Source organism: Durio zibethinus, chromosome 12, assembly GCF_047325235.1.
Source record: "Durio zibethinus cultivar Kanyao isolate XHJ-2024 chromosome 12, ASM4732523v1, whole genome shotgun sequence".
Lineage (NCBI taxonomy): Eukaryota > Viridiplantae > Streptophyta > Magnoliopsida > Malvales > Malvaceae > Durio > Durio zibethinus.
In genome coordinates, this window is record NC_143173.1 from 12826067 (window position 1) to 12846793 (window position 20727).

General features: G+C 31.1%; 2 protein-coding genes and 1 pseudogene across 6 annotated transcripts; 1 reads left to right on the forward strand and 2 right to left on the reverse strand.

The window, feature by feature from the left end:
• The first annotated feature begins 121 nt into the window (after positions 1-121).
• On the forward strand, positions 122-1729 carry LOC111298000 (uncharacterized). Its single transcript, XM_022892654.2, has 2 exons — positions 122-1481; positions 1616-1729. The coding sequence occupies exons 1-2, from the start codon at positions 1133-1135 to the stop codon at positions 1630-1632; spliced, it is 366 nt and encodes a 121-aa protein (XP_022748389.2). The 5' UTR covers positions 122-1132; the 3' UTR covers positions 1633-1729.
• A 689-nt stretch (positions 1730-2418) lies between these two features.
• Positions 2419-5288, reverse strand: LOC111295861 (uncharacterized). 4 transcript variants are annotated; one of them, XM_089740635.1, is made up of 6 exons: positions 4618-5286; positions 3787-3874; positions 3424-3512; positions 3233-3305; positions 3066-3128; positions 2419-2727 (listed from the first exon to the last, which is right to left on the reverse strand). In XM_089740635.1, exons 1-5 carry the CDS (start codon positions 4771-4773, stop codon positions 3112-3114), a joined length of 423 nt encoding a protein of 140 aa, XP_089596761.1. In that variant the 5' UTR covers positions 4774-5286; the 3' UTR covers positions 2419-2727; positions 3066-3111. The 4 variants fall into 4 exon arrangements, with proteins under 4 accessions (XP_089596761.1, XP_089596762.1, XP_089596760.1 ...); XM_089740636.1 differs by having other exon boundaries at positions 3424-3593; positions 4756-5283; XM_089740634.1 differs by having other exon boundaries at positions 3424-3593; positions 4618-5282.
• A 5148-nt stretch (positions 5289-10436) lies between these two features.
• On the reverse strand, positions 10437-20460 carry LOC111297128 (uncharacterized; annotated as a pseudogene). The gene is made up of 20 exons (XR_016326330.1): positions 18787-20460; positions 18049-18573; positions 17621-17796; positions 17500-17573; positions 17352-17458; positions 17189-17264; positions 16456-16540; positions 15434-15466; positions 14812-14899; positions 14606-14764; positions 13372-13393; positions 12963-13012; positions 12469-12530; positions 11929-11984; positions 11696-11767; positions 11479-11588; positions 11393-11437; positions 10980-11049; positions 10886-10937; positions 10437-10792 (listed from the first exon to the last, which is right to left on the reverse strand). The product of XR_016326330.1 is annotated as an uncharacterized LOC111297128 (transcript).
• Positions 20461-20727: the final 267 nt, after the last annotated feature.

A 20727-nucleotide genomic window follows, 5' to 3' on the forward strand; every position in this document is an offset into this window, starting at 1 on the left:
AATTTATGCTGTCAATAGGATCAATAATGGAGAGGGTCACTTGAGTTGAACAATCTAACTGATATCATTGATGTTGTTGAACTAATGAGGCTTTTAGGATGTTTCATATTCAAGTGAGCTAAGATAGCATATCCTAAACGATATGAGTGGCAAGTTGCAAGAAGAGAACAGCCGGTGATTCAACAAATAGGGTAGACCAGCTTGGTTCTACCATGAAAGTGAATCATGCAAGTGGTCCATTAAGAATTCACTGTTTTTTTTTTATTCGGGAAAGGGACATTCAAACTTTGCTTGTTGAACAGCGATTGATACATCAAGTGATGATTCATCAATCATTGAACTAAATTCTCAGATAATGAAATGATTCGGGTGCAGTTCACTGTCTTTTTACTAGTAAATAGTGGTTAACTACTAGCAATGTTTATCTGGTGTATTTGGAATTTATAATGCAGGACAACATGCCAACAGACCGATATCCTATGTATTGGTGAGGAGGAAGATTAGGGTAGCTAGCTCTGTGGAAGAAATGATTAAAAAAAAAAAGGAGATGAGGGTTAGCCGATTAGGAAAAGAGAGAATTTAGAATTTTGGATTAACACTGGGAGTAAAAGCAGTATAACTGTTGACATATACCATTCATTTATTCTCTTTATCTTGTAAGGAACTCTTTCATTAAGCCAATGAACCTCACACGAGTTGTTGCCAGGAGGACTTTACAAGGAACATTGATTATCTGATTCCCCGAGTTTTAATTTGTTCATGCAGTCATTCTTAAGAGGCAGCATCCAGCAAGTCTGGTGTTCAAATTCTAATATTCCCATATTGCGATCTCCTTTGACTCTAGAGAAAGAGAGGTTAATGGATATGTTGGTAGAAGTCGAACTTGTTAGATGCTATGCTGTCAGCTTCTCATGAAAAGGTTCTTTTTGCCCCTTCGGGATAAAGAAGTAGTGGAATTACAGTAATGGCTTTAGCAGGCACTAACTGCCATTGGAGTAGTAGGTGCTGCAATAAAAAAAAAAACACTTTTCTCTAGTGCTACATCCACTAGGATTTGTGGGTTTCAAATGCATTACTAAAAACCTTTTTAGTTGATTGGTTTTACTATAAATTTTGAAGTTGAGAAGTGTTTATGCATTGCAATATTGAAGAAATGAAGTGCATCTGCTTTCTGGTGTTTCTTGCTATTTTTGGCATTGCTGAGCTCAATGTAGCAGAAGGAGCTGGTGAATGTGGGAGATCATCCCCTGACAGTGAAGCCTGGAAGTTGGCTCCTTGTGTAATGGCAGCACAAGATTCGAATGCTCAAGTGTCTGACAGTTGCTGCCAACAGGTGAGGAAAATAGGCCAGAATCCAAGATGCCTCTGCGCTGTTATGCTTTCTAACACAGCTAAGAGTTCTGGAATCCAGCCAGAAGTTGCTGTGACCATTCCTAAACGCTGCAACATTGCTGATCGTCCCGTGGGTTACAAATGTGGAGGTATATTTTATTTTCACAGTATTATTTACAGATTCTTTATCCATTTTTCCTCTGCTTTTGCAAGATTCACCAAGTTTGACTCTCATTTTCCTTCTTCATTTGCATCTCTTGAAATTGCTTCTTACATTTTGCAGATTACATTCTGCCTTGAGCATGAAGGCACAAGTCATGATTCCTGGTGATGTATTTGAATGATAAGTAAAAGATTGTGTTCGGTAATCTTTCGATAACTTCAAGTATTTTCTTACTGCTCAATGCTCAAAAACCTCTCCTCAATAAATGGAATTCTTGAAACCCTTATCTCGCATATTCCTATAAAATAAACCAGAATATGGAAACCAGAATTTGAATGCAGTCACTGGAACTATAGATCACACGACTGTTGGCAACATATAACTAGGGTTGGCATCGTGTCGGGTTCAGGGCGGGTTTTGCTCGCCCCGAACCCGACCCGACTTAATGCTTTAATAAACCCGAACCCGATCCTACCTGAAATTTTTTTTTGTTTTTTCATATCCGAACCCGACCCCGATCCCGATCCGATATTATATAAACTGTACCCGACCCAACCCGAAATTAATAAAATATTATTTTTTAAAATATAAAATATTATTTTTTAAATATAAATATTTAAAAATATCATTATATAAATATATATATAAATAAAAAATTAAAAAATTAATTAAAAAAATTATTTTTATATATATATCGGGTCGGATAGGGTCGGGTTTGCGTAAAATCTGACCCCGGCTTTTTCTTCATGTTACCCACCCGACCCGACACTATACCCAATTTTCCAAAAAAAAAAAAAAAAACCGACCCTAAAAGGTCGGGTCGGACCGGAACCCATCGGGTATGGGTTTTTTTGCCTTCTCTACATATCATTCATTGTATATAAGATGCTAAAATGCATCCAATCTTGAAAGTGAAATCAATATGAGAGAAGGGTATACTATATATGTCAATATATAGTTATACTAATCCATTTTCTTGTGGGAAAAATCCCACAGAGCATAGTTCACAACAAGAAGATTAGATTAGTCAGGCAAAAGAAAAGTAGATAAACGTATAATACATGATTCCGGCGTGCTCCGAACTGTCTGCCCTAAATATATCAGCTTACAGTGTCAAAATTCTTCCTCAAAGTCCTAAGCTGTGTTATGCTCTATATGCTTCTACTGTATTGCTAGCTATCTACCAGCTTATTTCCATAGTAATAATACGATTAATTATGCTGCTAGTGTTCCTGCAAAATAGCCCACAAATATAATTTCAATCAGCTTGATCAAAGAAATATGCAAAGAAACATGGAAGTATGCTAGACTATAAGAAGAAATATTATGCCAAGAACATAAAAGAAAATTGGTTTCTGTGTTTTTTTACTGTTATTATTATTGCTATATTTTTGTTTGGCCTATAACATCAAGCACAAATAAGGTGGGGTGATTTCCTTTCCTTGTCAGTTGAATCCTCTATGAATAAATTTTCAAAGTGGTGAATGTAGAAAAAAATGTAAAACAGAAGGGTGCATACATATACAGATAATGCAAAAAGGAGATCCATCAAACAATTTTTAATATATGCCTTAAAGTATTGGGATGGAAAGTTTGCATTATTTTGGATTAAGATGTTAGTAATAAAGTGAGCCTGTACAAACAAAGAATAAATTGATTAAAGATTGTTCAATACTATAATTTTTATGGACAGTGAAGAGTATTTTGTTTATCAACAAAAATCCACAGCTTTCATACCCTGCCACCAATTCCCTCTTGATGCACCACCAGAATTGTTTCCATTGGGATCATCATCTCTCCCATCCTTGAACTGTCAAAATAAAAGACCAAGAACAGAGAAATCCCTGGCAGTTAGCACGTAGAGAAAGCAAGATGCAGGACCTAACAAAGTGTTTGTTAAGGAATATTGTAATGTGTGTTATAGTTACATAATGGGGAGACTCAGTGGTCTTCTTCCTTGGAGAATAATTTTCTTGGCCTCCATAGTAGATAGATGAGCTGAGATTGCAAGGTTCCACTGTTTCATTATGATAAACGGATGAACTCTTGTCTTTGTTAGTTGTGCCACTGCTTTGTCCCTTGCTATCGGTGGTGTGATCTGAAACAAAAATGTGAAGGATTCACATTATATTCTCTCATCCAGCTTTCTCATGTCATCAGTTGCTTGAGAATCCAGTAAAAGCAACTTCATATAGTTTGTTTTTATCAAATTAAAAGAACTCAAGGTTTCCTGCTACTCATCTAAGAACCAGCACAAAAGCCAATGACAAAAGCAACAAGCCATGACAAACCTGGATTTCCATATTTGCCATGATGGGGCAAACCCTGATTATTCCATGACCCCATCATTCCAGAGTGACTGGAGTCCCTCCCTAGCACCTGAAATCAGAAAGAGAACAATTCAGACCATTGCAGCACAATTCCATTTAAAACAACCGGCAAAATCTATAAAAATTAGAACAAAAAGAAGGATAATCACAATAAAGAGAAGCCATGCATAGTTACAAGTCACAAGGGTCAAGTTCTATTGCACAGTCTAATCCAAAAGCACTAATTCTAGCAACTATTGGAATATACAAATCAGCCTACATTTTCTTTCTTCTCCTTCACTTCCAATATCCCTTCTCTTTCATCAATGATGCAAATCACTTAGAAAAGTTGAAATATTCAAAAGAAAAATGAGTATACTCCACTAGCTAGTATATCTACCCACCAAGTGAATCATAAAAAAAGGTTACAACAAGCACTTGATGAACAGACTTTAGTGTATTATATATAAGCTTCTCTCTGCATCTTTTCAAGAATCATTCACTTAAAAATATAAATCACATCAACTTTTGATCATCATTCAAAGCCAATTCCATGAAGTTGGAACAAGAAATGTACAAACTAATTAAACAATAAACCATCTTTATACTATACATCAACTTCTTAACTTCCAATCAAGAATTACCTCAGTACCAAAATTTCATATATTTTCAAGTACATAGTTGCCTAAAGAGTAAACGGTATTTTCTTTTTTTCACTTTAAACCATAAAAAATCAACAAAGTTGTATCATTTATGAATACAAATTGATAAGCAAAAAGTCTAAAAACCAGGTTTTTCTTTTTTTTTTTTTACCGTTGGTGGAGGAGGGAAAATGGTGTCAAAAATCCCACTTGTGGATGAAGAAGAAGAAGAAGAAGAGTCCTTGGGATCAAAGAGATGATCCAAAGAAACAGATGATGATGATGAAGAAGAAGAAAAAGAACCACTCACTTGCCTTTTGTTTTCCATACCAGAAAAAAGTAAAACTTTTTTTTGTTTTGTTTTTCTTAAAAGCTTTCTTTGTCAACCAACGAACAAAACTACTTTGATAGATCTTAACAGAAACGACCCTAAAAAAGAACAAACAAAAAGGAGGCCTGCAGTGGATAAAAAAACAAACAGATAGACTAAAGAAGGCAGATAGAGCAGCAATGGAAAGCAAAGCAAAACAGAACGAGAAAGCTATAGGGAGAGAGAGCACGTGAAGAATGTTGATTTGAGGAGATATCGTTTGTTGGCAATCTGTCTAAGCTATTTATAAGCCCAAGAAAGAGTTGAAAGTCTTCAGGAGGCAAGGAAAAACCAAGGCTAAAAACCCATGTGAAGCTATTCCTTTCGTGTCTGTTTTTTGGCACAAGGATGCACCAGTCAACACCCAAGTGGATATTTCTTTTGCCTCAAATCCAACCTTTGCTTGCCATGTGTTTCCTGGCGTATTTCTTTGACTTTTGGTGTTTTGGATTGTTGGGATTCTGATAGAGAATAAAGAGAAAGAGATAAAGAAAATTTTTTAAAAGGTTTTTCTATGTTATATATATATATATATATATATATATATATATATTGAAAATATTGCTCTAGTTGATTTTTTGAATATCAAAACATCTCCATTACTCGATTTAATATTTTCTCTTTTTTATAATATTTAAAGTTATCAAAAATTGAATCTTATTAAAACCCTAACATTTTTATCTATAAATCACAATTGTTTGACAATTTCTTTTTCATTTAATTTAATTTAATTTTTTATTTAAAATTAATAAAGTACAAAAAATAAGAGAAAAGGGTGTATTTGCTTTTGTTCTTTAGTAAAATCAAGTCACTTATTTACATCTATTAATTTAACATGGATCTCATTTATAATATTATTTCGTTATACAATTTTATAAAAAAAACTTAAATTTAATTTTTGTTAAAAAATATATTGAAAGTTACATATATTTTTATTTTTTTGTATATGAAAGGTTGTAACTTAAAAATAAAAAAATGAGTTATAGATATTAAAATTCGAACTCAAAATTTACTAAATGTTATTTTTAAAAATAATTGAACTGATTATTTTAAATTATGAGATTTGTGTATAATATCAAATGATTTTAAAATAAAAAAAGTTAATTAATTCATATTAAAATTAGTATATTGACTCAAATATTATTATATAATACATCTGTTGAATTTTTTTTTTTAAATTTTATAAACACATTTAAAAGATTGGCATTTGTTCTTTAAGTTAGGTTAAAATTAAGATAAATGTGGAAGTTTGTGATATCAAATAGTAAATTAGATTTATTAATTAAATTATTGTATAGTTAGTTTCAAATGCTTTAATAATTAGCATAACTATTTTCAAGTCAGACAATTATTAACTAAAAAAGGAAAAAATTCCATAGGCTTGTAATTTACTTTAATAATACCAAAAAGAGAAAACATTAAGACAATTATATTATAGAGAGATTGTGATTAGATAATGACATTAATTAAGCAGGGAATAGCAATGATTAGTTGCCACAATATTTTCTGCTTTAGTTAATCTCATCAACCTAACTAACTAAGAAATGGTGGATTCATGAAATTTCTAATTGGAGGAATGAAGATAACTTTATCAATAAAAATCCAAATCTTGCCTAATAATTTAGGCTAAATAATTGTTGGGTTGCATATATATCTTTGACATTAATTTCAAAGTTGACAAAAACAACATTTATAATTGAATTTAGATAAACATTAGAATTCAAGATAAGGTTCTTAAACAATCAAAACATTATCATAGCTTTTTTTTTTAATCTACCTTTAAACCTTTTACTTTTATATTTATTTGGCTGATGAAGACATTATGTATATGAGTTTTTTGAACTCACATTCTCCCAACATCAACTCTAATATCATATTAATTGATCCAACGATCAATCGATAGTGGAATCATATCATAGTTAAATACAAAAAAAAGGTGGTAAATTAAGAAAGAAAAAGGAACACTAATATACTAAAAAAGCATTTAAACTATTTTATTTTTCTTAAATAAATTCTTATATTTTTATTACATCCAAATAAGCTCTTATCTTTGAATTTATATTTAAATAAACTCTTATTTCAAACAAAAGATTAATTTATGTAAAGAGTTTGTTTAGGTAAAATTAAAATTAAAAATTTATTTAGATATAAATTAAAAATCAATGATTTATTTAAGTACAAATTAAAGATTATAGACTCATTTAAATATAATAAAAAAAATAAAAATTTATCTTAGTAAAATGATAAAATTTGAGAGTTTTTTTTTTTTTTTTTTATTGTTTTAGTTAGAGGGATCTAGTAATTTATTACTTTGAATTACCAAACAACTGTTTTACACGTGTAAGCCTATAGCTTGAAAGGGTTTTATATTAATCTTAGATTGTAGTTTTTTTTTTTTTTGTAAATAAAAATTAAAAAAAAAAGTAATAAGATATACAAGACATAAATAATTTATATATACCTTCATATTGATTACACCGTAATTTGTTTGTTTGTTTGTTTTTTTTTTTTTAATTTTAAGCACTAAATCGAAAGTTTAATATAATATAATTTGGGTATCACACATGTAATTAATCTTTTTGCTTTATTGGAAACTAATAATCTAATTTTCATAATTCTTTGATGATTTAAAAAACAAAAAGTAGATATGCAAGGCATAATTAATTTATATATTCCTTGATGAGTTATGGAATTTTCTTTGATATCATTTCCTTTAGGTTCCTTTTGGATAGCTAAGTATAAGTGCTGAAGAATGGTAACTTTTTTTTCCCCCATGAATGTGCAATTTCAAGAGCAAAAAAAGTTAAGCTTTTGTCACATGCTACACCATTGGATTTTTGTTTGAAAGCATATGCCTACTCTCTAGTTTTTCATGCATGCATGAACATGATACTTAGAAATTCAGTTATTAATTTCAACCCCCAATTGCTTTTGCACAAACCACATCAAAGCTAATAATTGTACTTGTTGAAGTCATAAGATTCATATTCTTAATTTATGGATAGGGAGAGACTCCTTTAATATGTAAAGAGTATAATGAAATTTTGTCATGAATTTTGGATCATAGAAGAGGGTTTGGTTCAAATGATTCACAAAAGATAAGCAATTATTGAATTACATATTAAAAAAGGGCTTGTCAGGTGTCACATTATCATGCATTACTTTTTTTTTCTTTTAATCTGAAAAAATGAACATTTGATATTGCTTAAGATGAGATTATGTATCAACTGAATTAAATATTTAGATATATTTTATTATATTTGTTTGTTCGTAATCAACTGTTAATATTTGATTGTTACAAAAAAAAATAGCATAACCAAAGCAACATAACAAGAGATAATCCTTTTATTGATCTCGTATTTTTCAATATAAGATTTGAATTGACACCTCTAAATTAAAAATCTCAAATTTTAATTGAGTTTATTGGAACAAGTATATAAGTATTAATATATATCACAACTGAAAATGAAAGTAATTAAAAAGTGATAATTTATGGCTGCAATTTATTCGAGGAATCAATTTGTTAGCATAACATTACAACTTAAATCCCATAAAAAACTATAAACTCTTGATTAATTACATCAACATCTGCCCATTAAGCAATGACATGTCTTTTACTTCTTGTACCATGTCGTGGCTTTGCCTATCTTCATAATTTTTCTTAGCAGCAAATCTTCAATTAATAATAAACATTTATATACTTATTTTTTTTACAAAAAAAATTACAATTTAAAAATTAAAAAAAGGTTATTATTGTTGAGATTTAAATTTTAAATCTATTAAATACCATATTTTAAAGATTGTTACATGAGCTAACTGACCGTTAAATTGGATTCAATTTTATCTCTTTTACATTTAGAAATTAGTTACATCTCAAATTAATTTGTTATTATCATCTTAGCTAGAAAACATATGAAAACTATTGGCTAAAAAAACATTAATTTCCTTTGCAGACAAAAAATGTGAAATGATTCCCTTGATATTCAACCAAAATATGACGACATTGATGCCACTTTCTCCTCAATTATTGCAAACTTGATACAATTTTTGAACGCATAGTTTTTTTTAACCAAAAATGTTTAAACAATTAAGTTATGATTATTTATTCTCCACTAATGTTTCATTATTTTTAGTAATTATTACTTTGATGTAAGAAGATAATTAATTATGCATGGCTGTAATTAATTCCAACTTGATTCAAAAGTAGTGATCTGACATTCCAATTAATATAAATTCTGCTTAGAAATTCAACACCCACCAAGGAATTTGATCCACTAGTCATATTGCAACAAAGTGAAGAACATTCCTAGGTTGTCAGAAACATTTGTGAGTAATTTTCATGTTTCAACATATATGGAGTTGATTCTTGCAAGCCGGTGAATTAAATTGACTTTTTATGTCTTTGATTGTATGTTTCTTAACCAAGTGGCTCATGTGTAAACGTGTCTGATGGGACATGAGTTTTGAAGATGGAATCTAGTTTAATGGATAAAAAATTATCTTTTATTTAAATTTAATTTTAAAAATATATAAAATATTAATATAATTTTTTCGAACAATAATCAAGTTTATTTCATGGATCACATTGGACAAAAATTTTAAAGATTTATTTGATCTTAATTTAATTTGATCAATAAATATATTTGATCATATTATTTATCAATTTTTTTTAAATTTACTGTTTAAGTTACACACAATAAAAGATGAAATTATATATCCATTCTCACATAAAAGGTTAAAAATAAGGATCATGCATGGGTGAAAAAAAATGCAAATTTAAGATTCAATGAGAAAGTTGTACATGAGTATTTGTCTTAATATAATAGGTGCATATATATATATATTTACATATTCACGTATTCAAAGACTTAAGTTCGAATATTTCAAAATAATTTACGAAATTGATTAAAAAATATGTAATTTACTTACTGTATGATATTTCTGCAGACTTAAAATGCAGTAAAGTTTTTGTTAAAAAAAAACAGTGAAGTTTTATTTTTACATTCAAACAAAAAGATATTTTTTAATTATAACCATAATCTAGGAATTCAGAAATTTCTAGTAAGTTAAGGATTTTTACAGTCAATTGCCACTTAATATTTTTATTTTTGATTTTTTTTACATTGTTAATACTTAATATTAACGTTTAAATAAAAAATTAAATATAAACTTAAAAATTAAAAATAATTTAATGATATCAAAACTAGGGAACCAATTATCTTGGATTCATGGAATGAAACTAAAAAAAAAAAAAATTAATTGACAAAAACAAAAGATGAAAAGAAACATAAAGTGACAGAAAACTTCTATGAATAGGTTAATCACGTTCTGGTTTTATATGACAGAAGAGATTGGTTTCATGTTATCAATTAAAGTTGATATGAATAAATTAAAGCAAAATCCATTCTGGTAGTCTGAATTTATATATGATTGCCAATCTTTTTTTTTATACCACTTTTTAGGAAAAAAAAATGAAAAATTGAATCTAAAAGATGGATTATATAATATATTCAATAAATTTAAAATTCAAATCTCAATCCCTATAATATTTTCTTATATTTTCAGACTATAATTTCTTTTATACTAAAACACTGCAAAGCATTATTATCAAAATTGTCATATGAAGTTCAAAATCGAGCTCAATCCCTGTATATTTATTAAATGGAAGCATATCACTTTAGAAGTATAAAAAAAAGAATGCATAAAACATAGAATTAATTTTATTATTCATAAGTTCAGACTGGTTCACCAGTACTTCAGTCAAGACAGCAGCTTATTTGCCATGTTGCGTGCTTTGCACAAAGCCTCTAAAGGTTCAGCTTTAGGCATAGTTACACCTTTGCCTTCCAAACCATATATAGATATATAGATATAGTTTTCGTAATCCTTTATACATAGATCCTTTTCGCACCCCCTTGTAAATAGTATCAGAGCTCTAGACTTATATAAAAGTTTGCTAAAGCTTGTATTGCTAGTTCTGCAATAAAGATCTACTTGTTATTCATCTTGTAAGATTTTTTTTACTCTTACTTGCATCTTCTGCATAAGCTCTTTGTTTCAAAGCTCATACCTGCATATCTGAGTGGATAGCTGGCTTTTATGGCCTGAGTTGCCTTTTGTTGCTAGCGTTTCAGAACATCACACCGATTTTAAGCACCAAAAACATGGAAACTTATAAAGAAAATTCTTGTATTTGTCAAGATAAGTCTTATAATCATGACTTGCATATAGATCCTAAGTATGAATCTAGTAATATTAGCATAAGTAGAACTGTAAATGGTTTAATAGATTTAACTTCTTCTTTCTTTCATAAACTTTTGGTAAAAATTGATAATATTGAAGATAAAGTAGATATGCTGGTAGAAAAGATGGACCAAAAGCATGTTCCCCTTGAAACATCTAAAGATTTTGGACCACTTTACTATGGCAATATTATGATGAACGATGACAAACTTTCATCTTATACCTTTGCAAAGACGAACAAGAATAACTTGATTTCGACTCTTATAAGTATATTATTAAAAATTTTAAGTAAAAAATGGAGTAAAGTAATGATCCGTAACAACAGATTGATTACCTTAATGCTATTGAGACTCTTTATGAAGAACATAAAGACCACTTTCTTAAATACAAATATCATTATATGCTCAACTATGACACAACCAGTGCCAGTAGTGAAGAAGCAAATAGTGATATAGTAGATGATAATTTTGAAATTCTTGCTACTAACCCAGTAGTCAATGATGAACCACCTTTATCCGATAAAACCACATCTGATGAAAAAGATAGTTTTGATGATCAAGCAGATCCAGAACCAACAGAAATTCCAACCCCTCAACCAGAGACGCGTGGGAAAAGAAAAGTCGAAGCAATATCTAACCCAGATATTGATGATCTAAGGCATTTTCCAGATTTAATAGATCTTGATATAATGGATCAATATCTTCCTCATCTTAAGGAAAAATACACTCACCTAAACAAGGATGAGATCAAAGATGAGATAAAACAAACTTTTGATTTTGGCCAAACAAGTCAGGTTCAGACAGAAATCTCTATAATCGATTCGTTAAACAAATGAACGGTTTCTCAAGGAGGTACATATTTAGACTTAACCAAAGTCCTTCTTCAAAACTATGAAAAAACCATAGATGATTGGGCACAATCTATATCTATTGTAGTCACAAATTATAAGGAGACATGAGGCAAAGAAAGATTATTCAACTACTTTTGTGGCACATGGCAAGGTGATGTCCTTCAATTTCTCAAAAAATGGGAGAAGACAACCCTCGAAGAACAGCAGAAATCCTCTCTGTTAGCTGTCGGTAATATCCCTTAACTTTTGAAAGATTTAACCCAAATCTTGAAAAATGAGTTTTACGGTAGTACAAAATCCCTGGATCCTACTCAAGAAGCTCAATTTATTTTATCAAAATTAAAATTATGTGATATTAAGTTTTTAGATGATTTTTCTAAAAAATATCTTTCTGAATATCAAAAATTGGATGAAAAACATTCAAAATTTTGGTTACAACAATATTTTCTTAAACTTCCCTCACCATGTGATGAATTAAGTTCTCAAAATTACCCTGTTTACCTTGAGTTAAAACTCAAAACTATTCATGCTGTAAATCCCAGTATAGAACTGTATGATACTCTCGAATGTAGAATACACTACATTCAGAATCAGGTAACAGAATACTGTTTGAAGCAAGAAGCTGCAAAACAGGTAAAATCCAAACTTTCGTATAAACAATGTACAAAGATTTTGGAAAATGAATTTGAATTTGATTGTAATAAACAATCTTTTTCAAAGAAATCTCATTTTAAGAAAAAACGAAAATATTTTTAGAAAAAATGGAAACCTATAACTTTTAAACCTAAAAAAGGTAAATTTGTTGTTAAAAAGAAGAAACAATCTTCTAAAACTAATTGTAAATGTTTTCTTTGTGATAAAAAAGGTCACTATGCAAACGCTTGTCCTAACAAAGGAAAAAGTGAGAAGAAAATGATCAAAAAACTTGATGAAAGTTTTCTTCAAATTTGTTTTGCTAAGAATTATCTGATGAAGAAATTTATTATGAAATTTTTTCCGAAACTGATTATAGTTCTTTTGACGATAAATCTAATTTTATTTTCATGCCGAATACTAAATCTAACACAGATAATGTTTCAGTTTCCTCTTCTACAGGTACAATAACTACCAATGAAGTAGGTATGGTAAAACTCAAAAATATTATGAGAAAAACTCATTTTATTTCTGATGATAAAATTAAAGAATTACAACTTATCAAATCAGATGAGATTTACAAGACAAGTTGGTTTAAAAGGTTCCAACCTTGGTCTAAATGCCATATAGAAAACTATCTGGTGATACAGTCGCTACTGACTTAACAAGGCTCAGTAGAAATTTCTCTTTTTACCAAAAAGAAAATAAACAATTTTCTTTCTAAATACCCAAAGGTCAAATACATCCATATTGGAATGATTTTGATTACCATTAAACCACTATTTTTATCCACAAAGGATATTCTCATAATAGCTGTTTTAATGGACTACCATTTTCAAAACCCTGCAAATGCTGTAATCAGAAGAATCCAATCCAATTTAACAGCAGGAGTAGTTTTATTTAAAGTTAAACCAAACTATTTTATTTCTATTTTTGATGAAAACATTGAAAAATGTTTATGTCTTCGAATCAAAATACTTAATTCTGATTTCGAATCAACATCGCATGATCTTTCAATCAACTGGTCAGCGGTTTATGAATTTACAAATACTACTAATACTTCTATCAAATCGATAGATTCTAATATTATTGAAATTTTTGAACCAAACACTTTTGATTCAAAAATTAAACCTAGATTAGTAAATCTCGCAGACTTATCAATCTCAAAAGGATGGTGTCTCGAATATCTTTCAAGTACTTCTAAACAACAGAAAGTGCCAAGTTTAGAATTTTTCTCATCAGAAAAAAATCTTTACTTTAAAAATCCAAATGAAGCAACCAATTTTAATCCAAACCTGATTTTACCCCCAGTAAATGTTTTTGAACATCAAACAGATGATGATATTGAGAGTATAACTAGTAATCAATCTTTTTGTACTCTATATCGAAGTTTTTTTTCAGGATTTCACGGTACCAACAGTACAGAAACCCTCAAACAAGCAAATAGTATGCGCCAATCAGGTACTACTAAAACTGCTCAAATTTTTATTTTTACCGAAAATAATCCATCTCGGTAAGGTACAATTGATAATCAAACCCATTATCATTCTGTTAATTCTGTGATTAATTCACACATTTCTTCTTCTAGAAAAACTAGAAATGAAGATATTAAAATGTTTCATTCTATACATAATTTTCGTAACTCAAGAAACAATATCTTTTGCCAACAAGGTACGATATTATACTTATGTTGAAGGTTATTTTTATTTTCAAAACTATAAACCCTATAGTTTGAATATTTTAATTGACACAGGAGCAACAATCTCTAGCTGTCGACCTAATGCTTTGTCGTCAACCAAATGGCAACCTATGAAGCATTCTATAATAATAGTAGGTATCGATGGTAAAGAAACCATTATTAACCTAAAGGTAAAAAATATACATGTTGCCTTAAACGATATAAAATTTATTATCCCTAAAATATTATGTTTTCCTAATATGCATGGAGACATACTGTTAGAAAATAATTTTATACATAAATATTTACCCTTTTCAATTTTTTCTGATTATCTTATTTTTACTATTGATAAAAAATCAATAGATGTTTCTTTATTATCCAAGCACAATCATGTTTGTGATAATGGTTTTCAACCAGAAATAACTTATATTTTTGAACTTAAAACTATTAATGAAAAACATTGGCTTTATAGAATTTTGCAGGAAAACTTCAGTGAAGACCCATTGAAGCTTTGGAAGCGCAGTCCAAAATACTGTGAACTTACTCTTTAGTCTCCAAAAGAGATTATACGAGTAAAACCAATGATCTATACCAAACAGGATATAGATGAATTTGAAGTACAAATTTCAGAATTGCTCGATAAAGGTCTGATAAAACCAACTACCAGTCCACACTCCAATCTAGCATTCATGGTAAGAAACCATTCTGAGATTAAACGAGGTAAACCCCGTATGGTTATTAATTACAAGAAATTAAACCAAAATCTTATTTTTGATGGCTGTTTTATCCCTCGTAAAGATGTTTTAATTAATTTAGCAAAAAATGCTAAATATTTTTTTAAATTTGATTGTAAGTCAGGTTTTTGGCAAATCATGCTAAATGAAACCTCTAAACTCCTTACTGCTTTTAGTGCACCAGCAGGCTATTACCAATGGACTGTTATGCCTTTCGATCTATGCAATGCACCTCAAATCTTTCAACGTTGGATGGACAGTATTTTCAGCAAACATAAACAATTTTGCTATGTATATATTGATGATATATTGATATTTTTTAATACTTTAGATGAACACAGGAAACACCTGAATCTTATTGCTTAAGAATTTATTTTCCACGGTATTATTTTAAGTCCCAAAAAGGTTGAACTTGAAAAAATCGAAATTGAATTTCTTGGTTTTAATCTTTCTACAAATGGACTAAACCTGCAAGATCACATTATTTCCAAGATTAGAGACTTTTTAGAAGAACTGGAAAATGTCAAACAGCTACAACAGCTGTTAGGTATACTTAATTATGGTAGGCAATTTTTCAAAAACCTTTCCAAAAAGGAAAGCTATTTTTTGCATAAATTACGTAAAGATTAATGATTTTGTTTGGACACCTACCGATTCTGATATTGTCAAACAGATCAAATCAGATTTAACTACTATACCTAAGGTCTATTTACCTAAACTAGGTGACCTATTAATTTTAGAGACAGATGCCAGCAATGAACATTGGGGATGTGTCTTAAAAGCTAAAAATCTTCATCAAAAAGATGAATTGATTTATGGATATAATTCTGGTAAGTTCAAACCAAACGAAATAAATTATATTATATTTGAAAAAGAATTATTAGCCATAAAAAATGATGTACAGCGATTCCACATCTATTTAGCCCCGGAGTTCTTTGTTATTCGAACAGATAACCAAGCAGTCAAGAATTTTCTCCAAAACAGAAAGCTTTCTGATAATCTCAGGCGAATTAGGTGGTACAATTTTCTTTGTTCATATCATTTTCAGGTAGAGTTCATCAACGAAGACAAAAATCTCCTTGCAGACTTCCTAAGTAGACCTCATGGATCGAGGAAAACATCCAATCTATGATACTGGTGGATGGAGAACTATAAAGAAAAAATCAGGTAAAAAATCTTTTTCTTCTTCTTCCTCTTCTACTACTTCTTCTCCAAGACCCCATATCTCTACAAATCTTAACAAAGGATTTAACTTTTACAATAATCCTAACCAAGGATTATATCTCTACCATCAACCTCTTTATTGACCCCTTTTCATGAGGATTCAATCAGAATACTCACAGTTTGCTTAGGATCCAAACGACTAGACTCCTATGAGTTATTCTCAAATCGTTTCTTTCACAGAACAACTGTTGGAAAAAATAAAATTTTCATTCTCTAACCCAGAGATCAAAGATTTTTATAATCCTAGACTTGAACCACAAGTCTATAATTTGTCAAACAAAGTTTGGAAATCCCATCTCTCAGAAAACAAAACTAGCTTTCGAAAAGGGATGACCAACTTAGCTGAGTTCTTAGTCAAACAGGCTAAAAAATTTCAGAATTTTAAAGAAATAGCTTTCCAAAGTCTTCTATCAACAAATCTGCTAAAACAGCAAGATATTGACTTCTTTGCTTTAGAAAAAAATCAGTACAGTCTTCAAGAGATAAATAATTTTTTGAATTTATGTGAAATTTTGATAAAGATAATTTTATTTCTTCTAAGTTAAACAAGTTTAAAAGAATTCTTCTCTTCGAAAAAGCTGCGGTATTCTTAACCCAAGAATTATTTCAACAAATTAATTTTTCTATTTTACAGTCAACAGAACATTGTTGGTTGAAAAATTTTTAGATTATTATACTTCTACTTATATGTATAATACATCTTTTGGTGAGCACATACCTAAACTAAAGTTTCGACTTGACCACGAAAGTTTTGATATAAAAAGTATTGAACTTGGTTTAGTTGGACAAATAATTGTACAAAATTATTCTTTTCACATTTTAAAAGATTTTTCAGCTTTTATAAAGCACCGCTTTATTGATGTATAAAATGGTCAAAACACCTTTTTTACGTTCATTTTACTATATACAATTTTTTAGGTACCTTTTAAAGAGAAAGATTTTACCAACCCTACCAAATATGAGAATTTGATACCGTATCCAGTGGATACTTTCTACAACCTTACAATATACTTGATCCACCCACAGACCACTTCGAATTCTCTGATGATTTAAACAAAATCATCTCTAAATATACCAACCCAAACTCCTATCATTTCCAAACAGGAACAGACCTTATGGACAAAGCAAAATTCTTTCTCCATTTAGCCACCAAACAAGACTATCAAAAAATAACCTGTTGGACAGATGGCAAATGTATTTTTGTTAAAATATTCATTGAACCACATGAAGATCTTGATATTGAAAATACCCTAAAAGGAATTGAGCTTTTGGATAAATTATCTAAAATAAAAGATCTGGATCATCCAACTGATCTACTATACCAGTATCAAAAAGGATGACAGATGTGGAACAAATCACATTCAAGATCTCCACAATCACCCAATCCCTTAACGCACTGGATGAAGAATTCTATAACTTAACTAATGCTATGGAAGAATAAACTGTGCACATTCTAATCCAGAATAAGCCAGAACAGACAGCCGACACAAAAAGATAAAACTCCATTCGACGCCAACGACTAGCACACAGAAAATACTATAGCAGTCAATTGTAGCAGTCACTGTAGCAGAAGATAAAATGTCACTGTAGCAGTCACTGTAGCAGAAAAAAACAGAGACCTACTACGAAAAATACTGTAACAAGTCACTGTAGCAATACTGTAGATAAAAATTTTACTGTACACTGTAACGGGTAACTGTACAGAGTCATTGTTCATAGGTTAAAATTTTTCTATTTAAAGCCTCATTGTATCTAAGCTCGAGGAGGCCAATTCTTCAGACTCTCTCTCTCTTACATTTTCTCTCTCTATTCTTCTTTGTCCTCCAAACCATATATAAATATATAGATATAGCTTTCGTAATCTTTTATACAATGTCCTTTTCACCAACTCTTTTCCACTCAAAGCACTGAATCAGTAACCCCAAAACCAAGCCAACAGTACGACGAGCTAGATCCATTCCTGGGCAAGACCTCCTTCCCATCCCAAATGGCATTAGCTTATAATTAGTTTCATGATCAATTTCTCCATTTCCAAACCTGTCGGGCCTAAAACTTTTTGGTTCATCCCACAGCTTAGGATCCCTGTGAATTGCCCATGCATTAACTAACAGCATAATGTCCTTAGAAATGTGATACCCACCTAGGGTACAATTATCCGAGGATCTATGGGGGATTAAGAGTGGTCATATCGTGTGTAGTCGAAGGGTCTCCGAGATTACGTTTTGTAAATAATTTAGTTTGCGTAGATCATGAACTTCATCTAGCAATTTGTCTTGGCCAACAAGGCAGTCTACCTCAGCTATAGTCTTTTCTAATGCATTTGGATTGTTGAGTAAATTTGACATGCTCCATTCTATAGTTGAGACTATCGTCTCTATGGATGCATTTAGCATGTCCTGGGTATGATCAAAGCAAACACATTAAAAATATTTTTAATGGTTGCATAATAAAAAAACCGCACAAATCTTGAATGATTGATGCATTTAAACATAATGAGTTATTTTAATTATACAAAAATCATGAATGATTGATGCATATTACTCTAGATTGTGCCACTCACTTGAAAAAAATTTATATAAAAAAAAAGAAAACAGATTGTGACTAATTACCATCATCTGGGCTTTGATGTTTTCATCAGTGTAATACTCAGGCTGTGATTCTTGCAAAGAAAGAAAATGGCTGATCATAGTGTCTTCCCTCTCAAAATCACCTTTATTCATTCTATGCTCATCAATCAAATCTTGCAAGAATGCATCTGTTTCTTTGAAAAGTCTCACTGTATTCTTCTTGAATCCTTGAAAATCAATCCACTGCAATTAAGGGCAAAAATCTCCTATATTTCCTGATACCCCCGCCTGAAAAAGATCTTCTACAAGCTTCTGTAGTCTTTTTCCTTCTAGTTTTCCTGTCACTTTTTCTCCAATATTGTATTGTTTTCCTGCAACCATTCTAATAATCATATTGAATGTAAATTCTGACAACATTGGTTTCAACTTTACCTTGACGAAACTATCATCCTGGCTAGAAACAACATTGTACAATTTTTTCAGTAAAATCCTCGCTTCGTCCATCCGAATTGCCGAAGACAATTTCAAGCAATTTGGAGAGAGTATTTCATGTCTGTATATACGACGAAGGTTGCGCCAATGGTCACCATATGGAGCTAAGCCTAAATTGGTGTTGTTGTAGCCAACATACTTGCCTGCCCACAAGATAGGGCGGTTTGCAAAAATGATATCGTTTTTGGTGAAGCATTCTTCCACGGCGGAGGGTGATGACACGATGACAGCGAGGCGGGAGCCGAGCTGGAGGGAGAAGATTAGACCGTGTTTTTGTGAGAGGGTGAGGAGGCATCGGTGGAGGGGTTCCTTGAGGAGATGGAGGTGGCCTAGGAATGGAAGTGCAAAAGGACTTGGGGGTAGGTTCTTGTGTTTGGTTCTTGTTCCAAGCAAGAGCTTGATAATAAGGATGGAAATAAGAAAAAGGCATGAATATAGTGCAATTTTGTCTTCCATGCTAAAAATGCAAAGGTTCTGGCAATTGCTACATGCAGCACTTGCAATCCTTTTATACAAAGAAGGTCCATGCAAAAACTAAATATAAAATAAAAATTTATAATTTAATTTAATTAATTTATGTATTTATTATTAAAATATAATATATAATATAGTTAGAATTGTAGAGTCCGGATCTATTGAAAAAATGACGTTTTTAGTTTTCGTTCATTGACATTAAAATTATTATAGTAAATAATAATAATAATGATAATATTGATTAAATAATAAAAATAAATGTATAATAAAAAATAATTATTTAAAAAAAAATGTAACCGGGATAGGCCTGCTATCGTACACAACATTAGCCTCTCCAGCCGTCCTACCACCACCCTGCAGCCACCAGACTAACAATCCCTCTAGCTGCCTCTCCAGCCGCCCTGCCACTACCATGTAACCACCCTACAGACACCCTACCCTCAGACTCAGGCGCCCAGCCTTATAAAAAACCCAACTCCCTCACCTTTTCAATCTCCCGGACATCTTCGGACGCCCAGGGACACATTAATTCCACCCGACAGAACCCCAACACTAAGCACCAACCTGCATCTTACCAGAAACCGAAACTCAGTGCCACACATCCACTCCCTGCGCCTGAAACCACCACACCAGCACCCAACGAGCCCCCGACCATTAGCTCCCCATATTACGCATCAGCAAACAAAACAACAAAAAAATCCACATAGAAAAAACACACAAAAATCAAACAGTCCTCCGGGGAGGAACCCAGCGCCGAGCTACCTGCAAGAGCATAATATTATCGTCAGTTTTGTTTTTTCTTTTAAAAAAAAAAAGACCGAAACTTTAAGCTCCTATCTACGGCGATCGGGGCTGTTTCCGGTGAAAAGGACATCATATTTGAAAATAAGACGTTGAGGAGAATTTTTAGGAATTTTTTTGAAATTTTTCGTCACCGGCGAGCGTCGGCAGCAGCTACTTGCGATGATCTCATGCTTCGGCCGGCGCGGCAGTACGGCACCGGACAACGGCAAGCCA

What these genes read in the sequence shown, in the direction of transcription:
- LOC111298000 (XM_022892654.2), top strand. Translation starts at nt 1,133, where the DNA reads ATGCATTGCAATATTGAAGAAATGAAGTGCATCTGCTTTCTGGTGTTT.
- LOC111295861 (XM_022889630.2), bottom strand. Translation starts at nt 4,773, where the DNA reads ATGGAAAACAAAAGGCAAGTGAGTGGTTCTTTTTCTTCTTCTTCATCA. An exon ending in TGGCAAATATGGAAATCCAG is followed by an intron (nt 3,594 to 3,786) that starts GTTTGTCATGGC and finishes TTTTTGTTTCAG; the next exon opens with ATCACACCACCGATAGCAAG. An exon ending in CCACTGAGTCTCCCCATTAT is followed by an intron (nt 3,306 to 3,423) that starts GTAACTATAACA and finishes TTATTTTGACAG; the next exon opens with TTCAAGGATGGGAGAGATGA.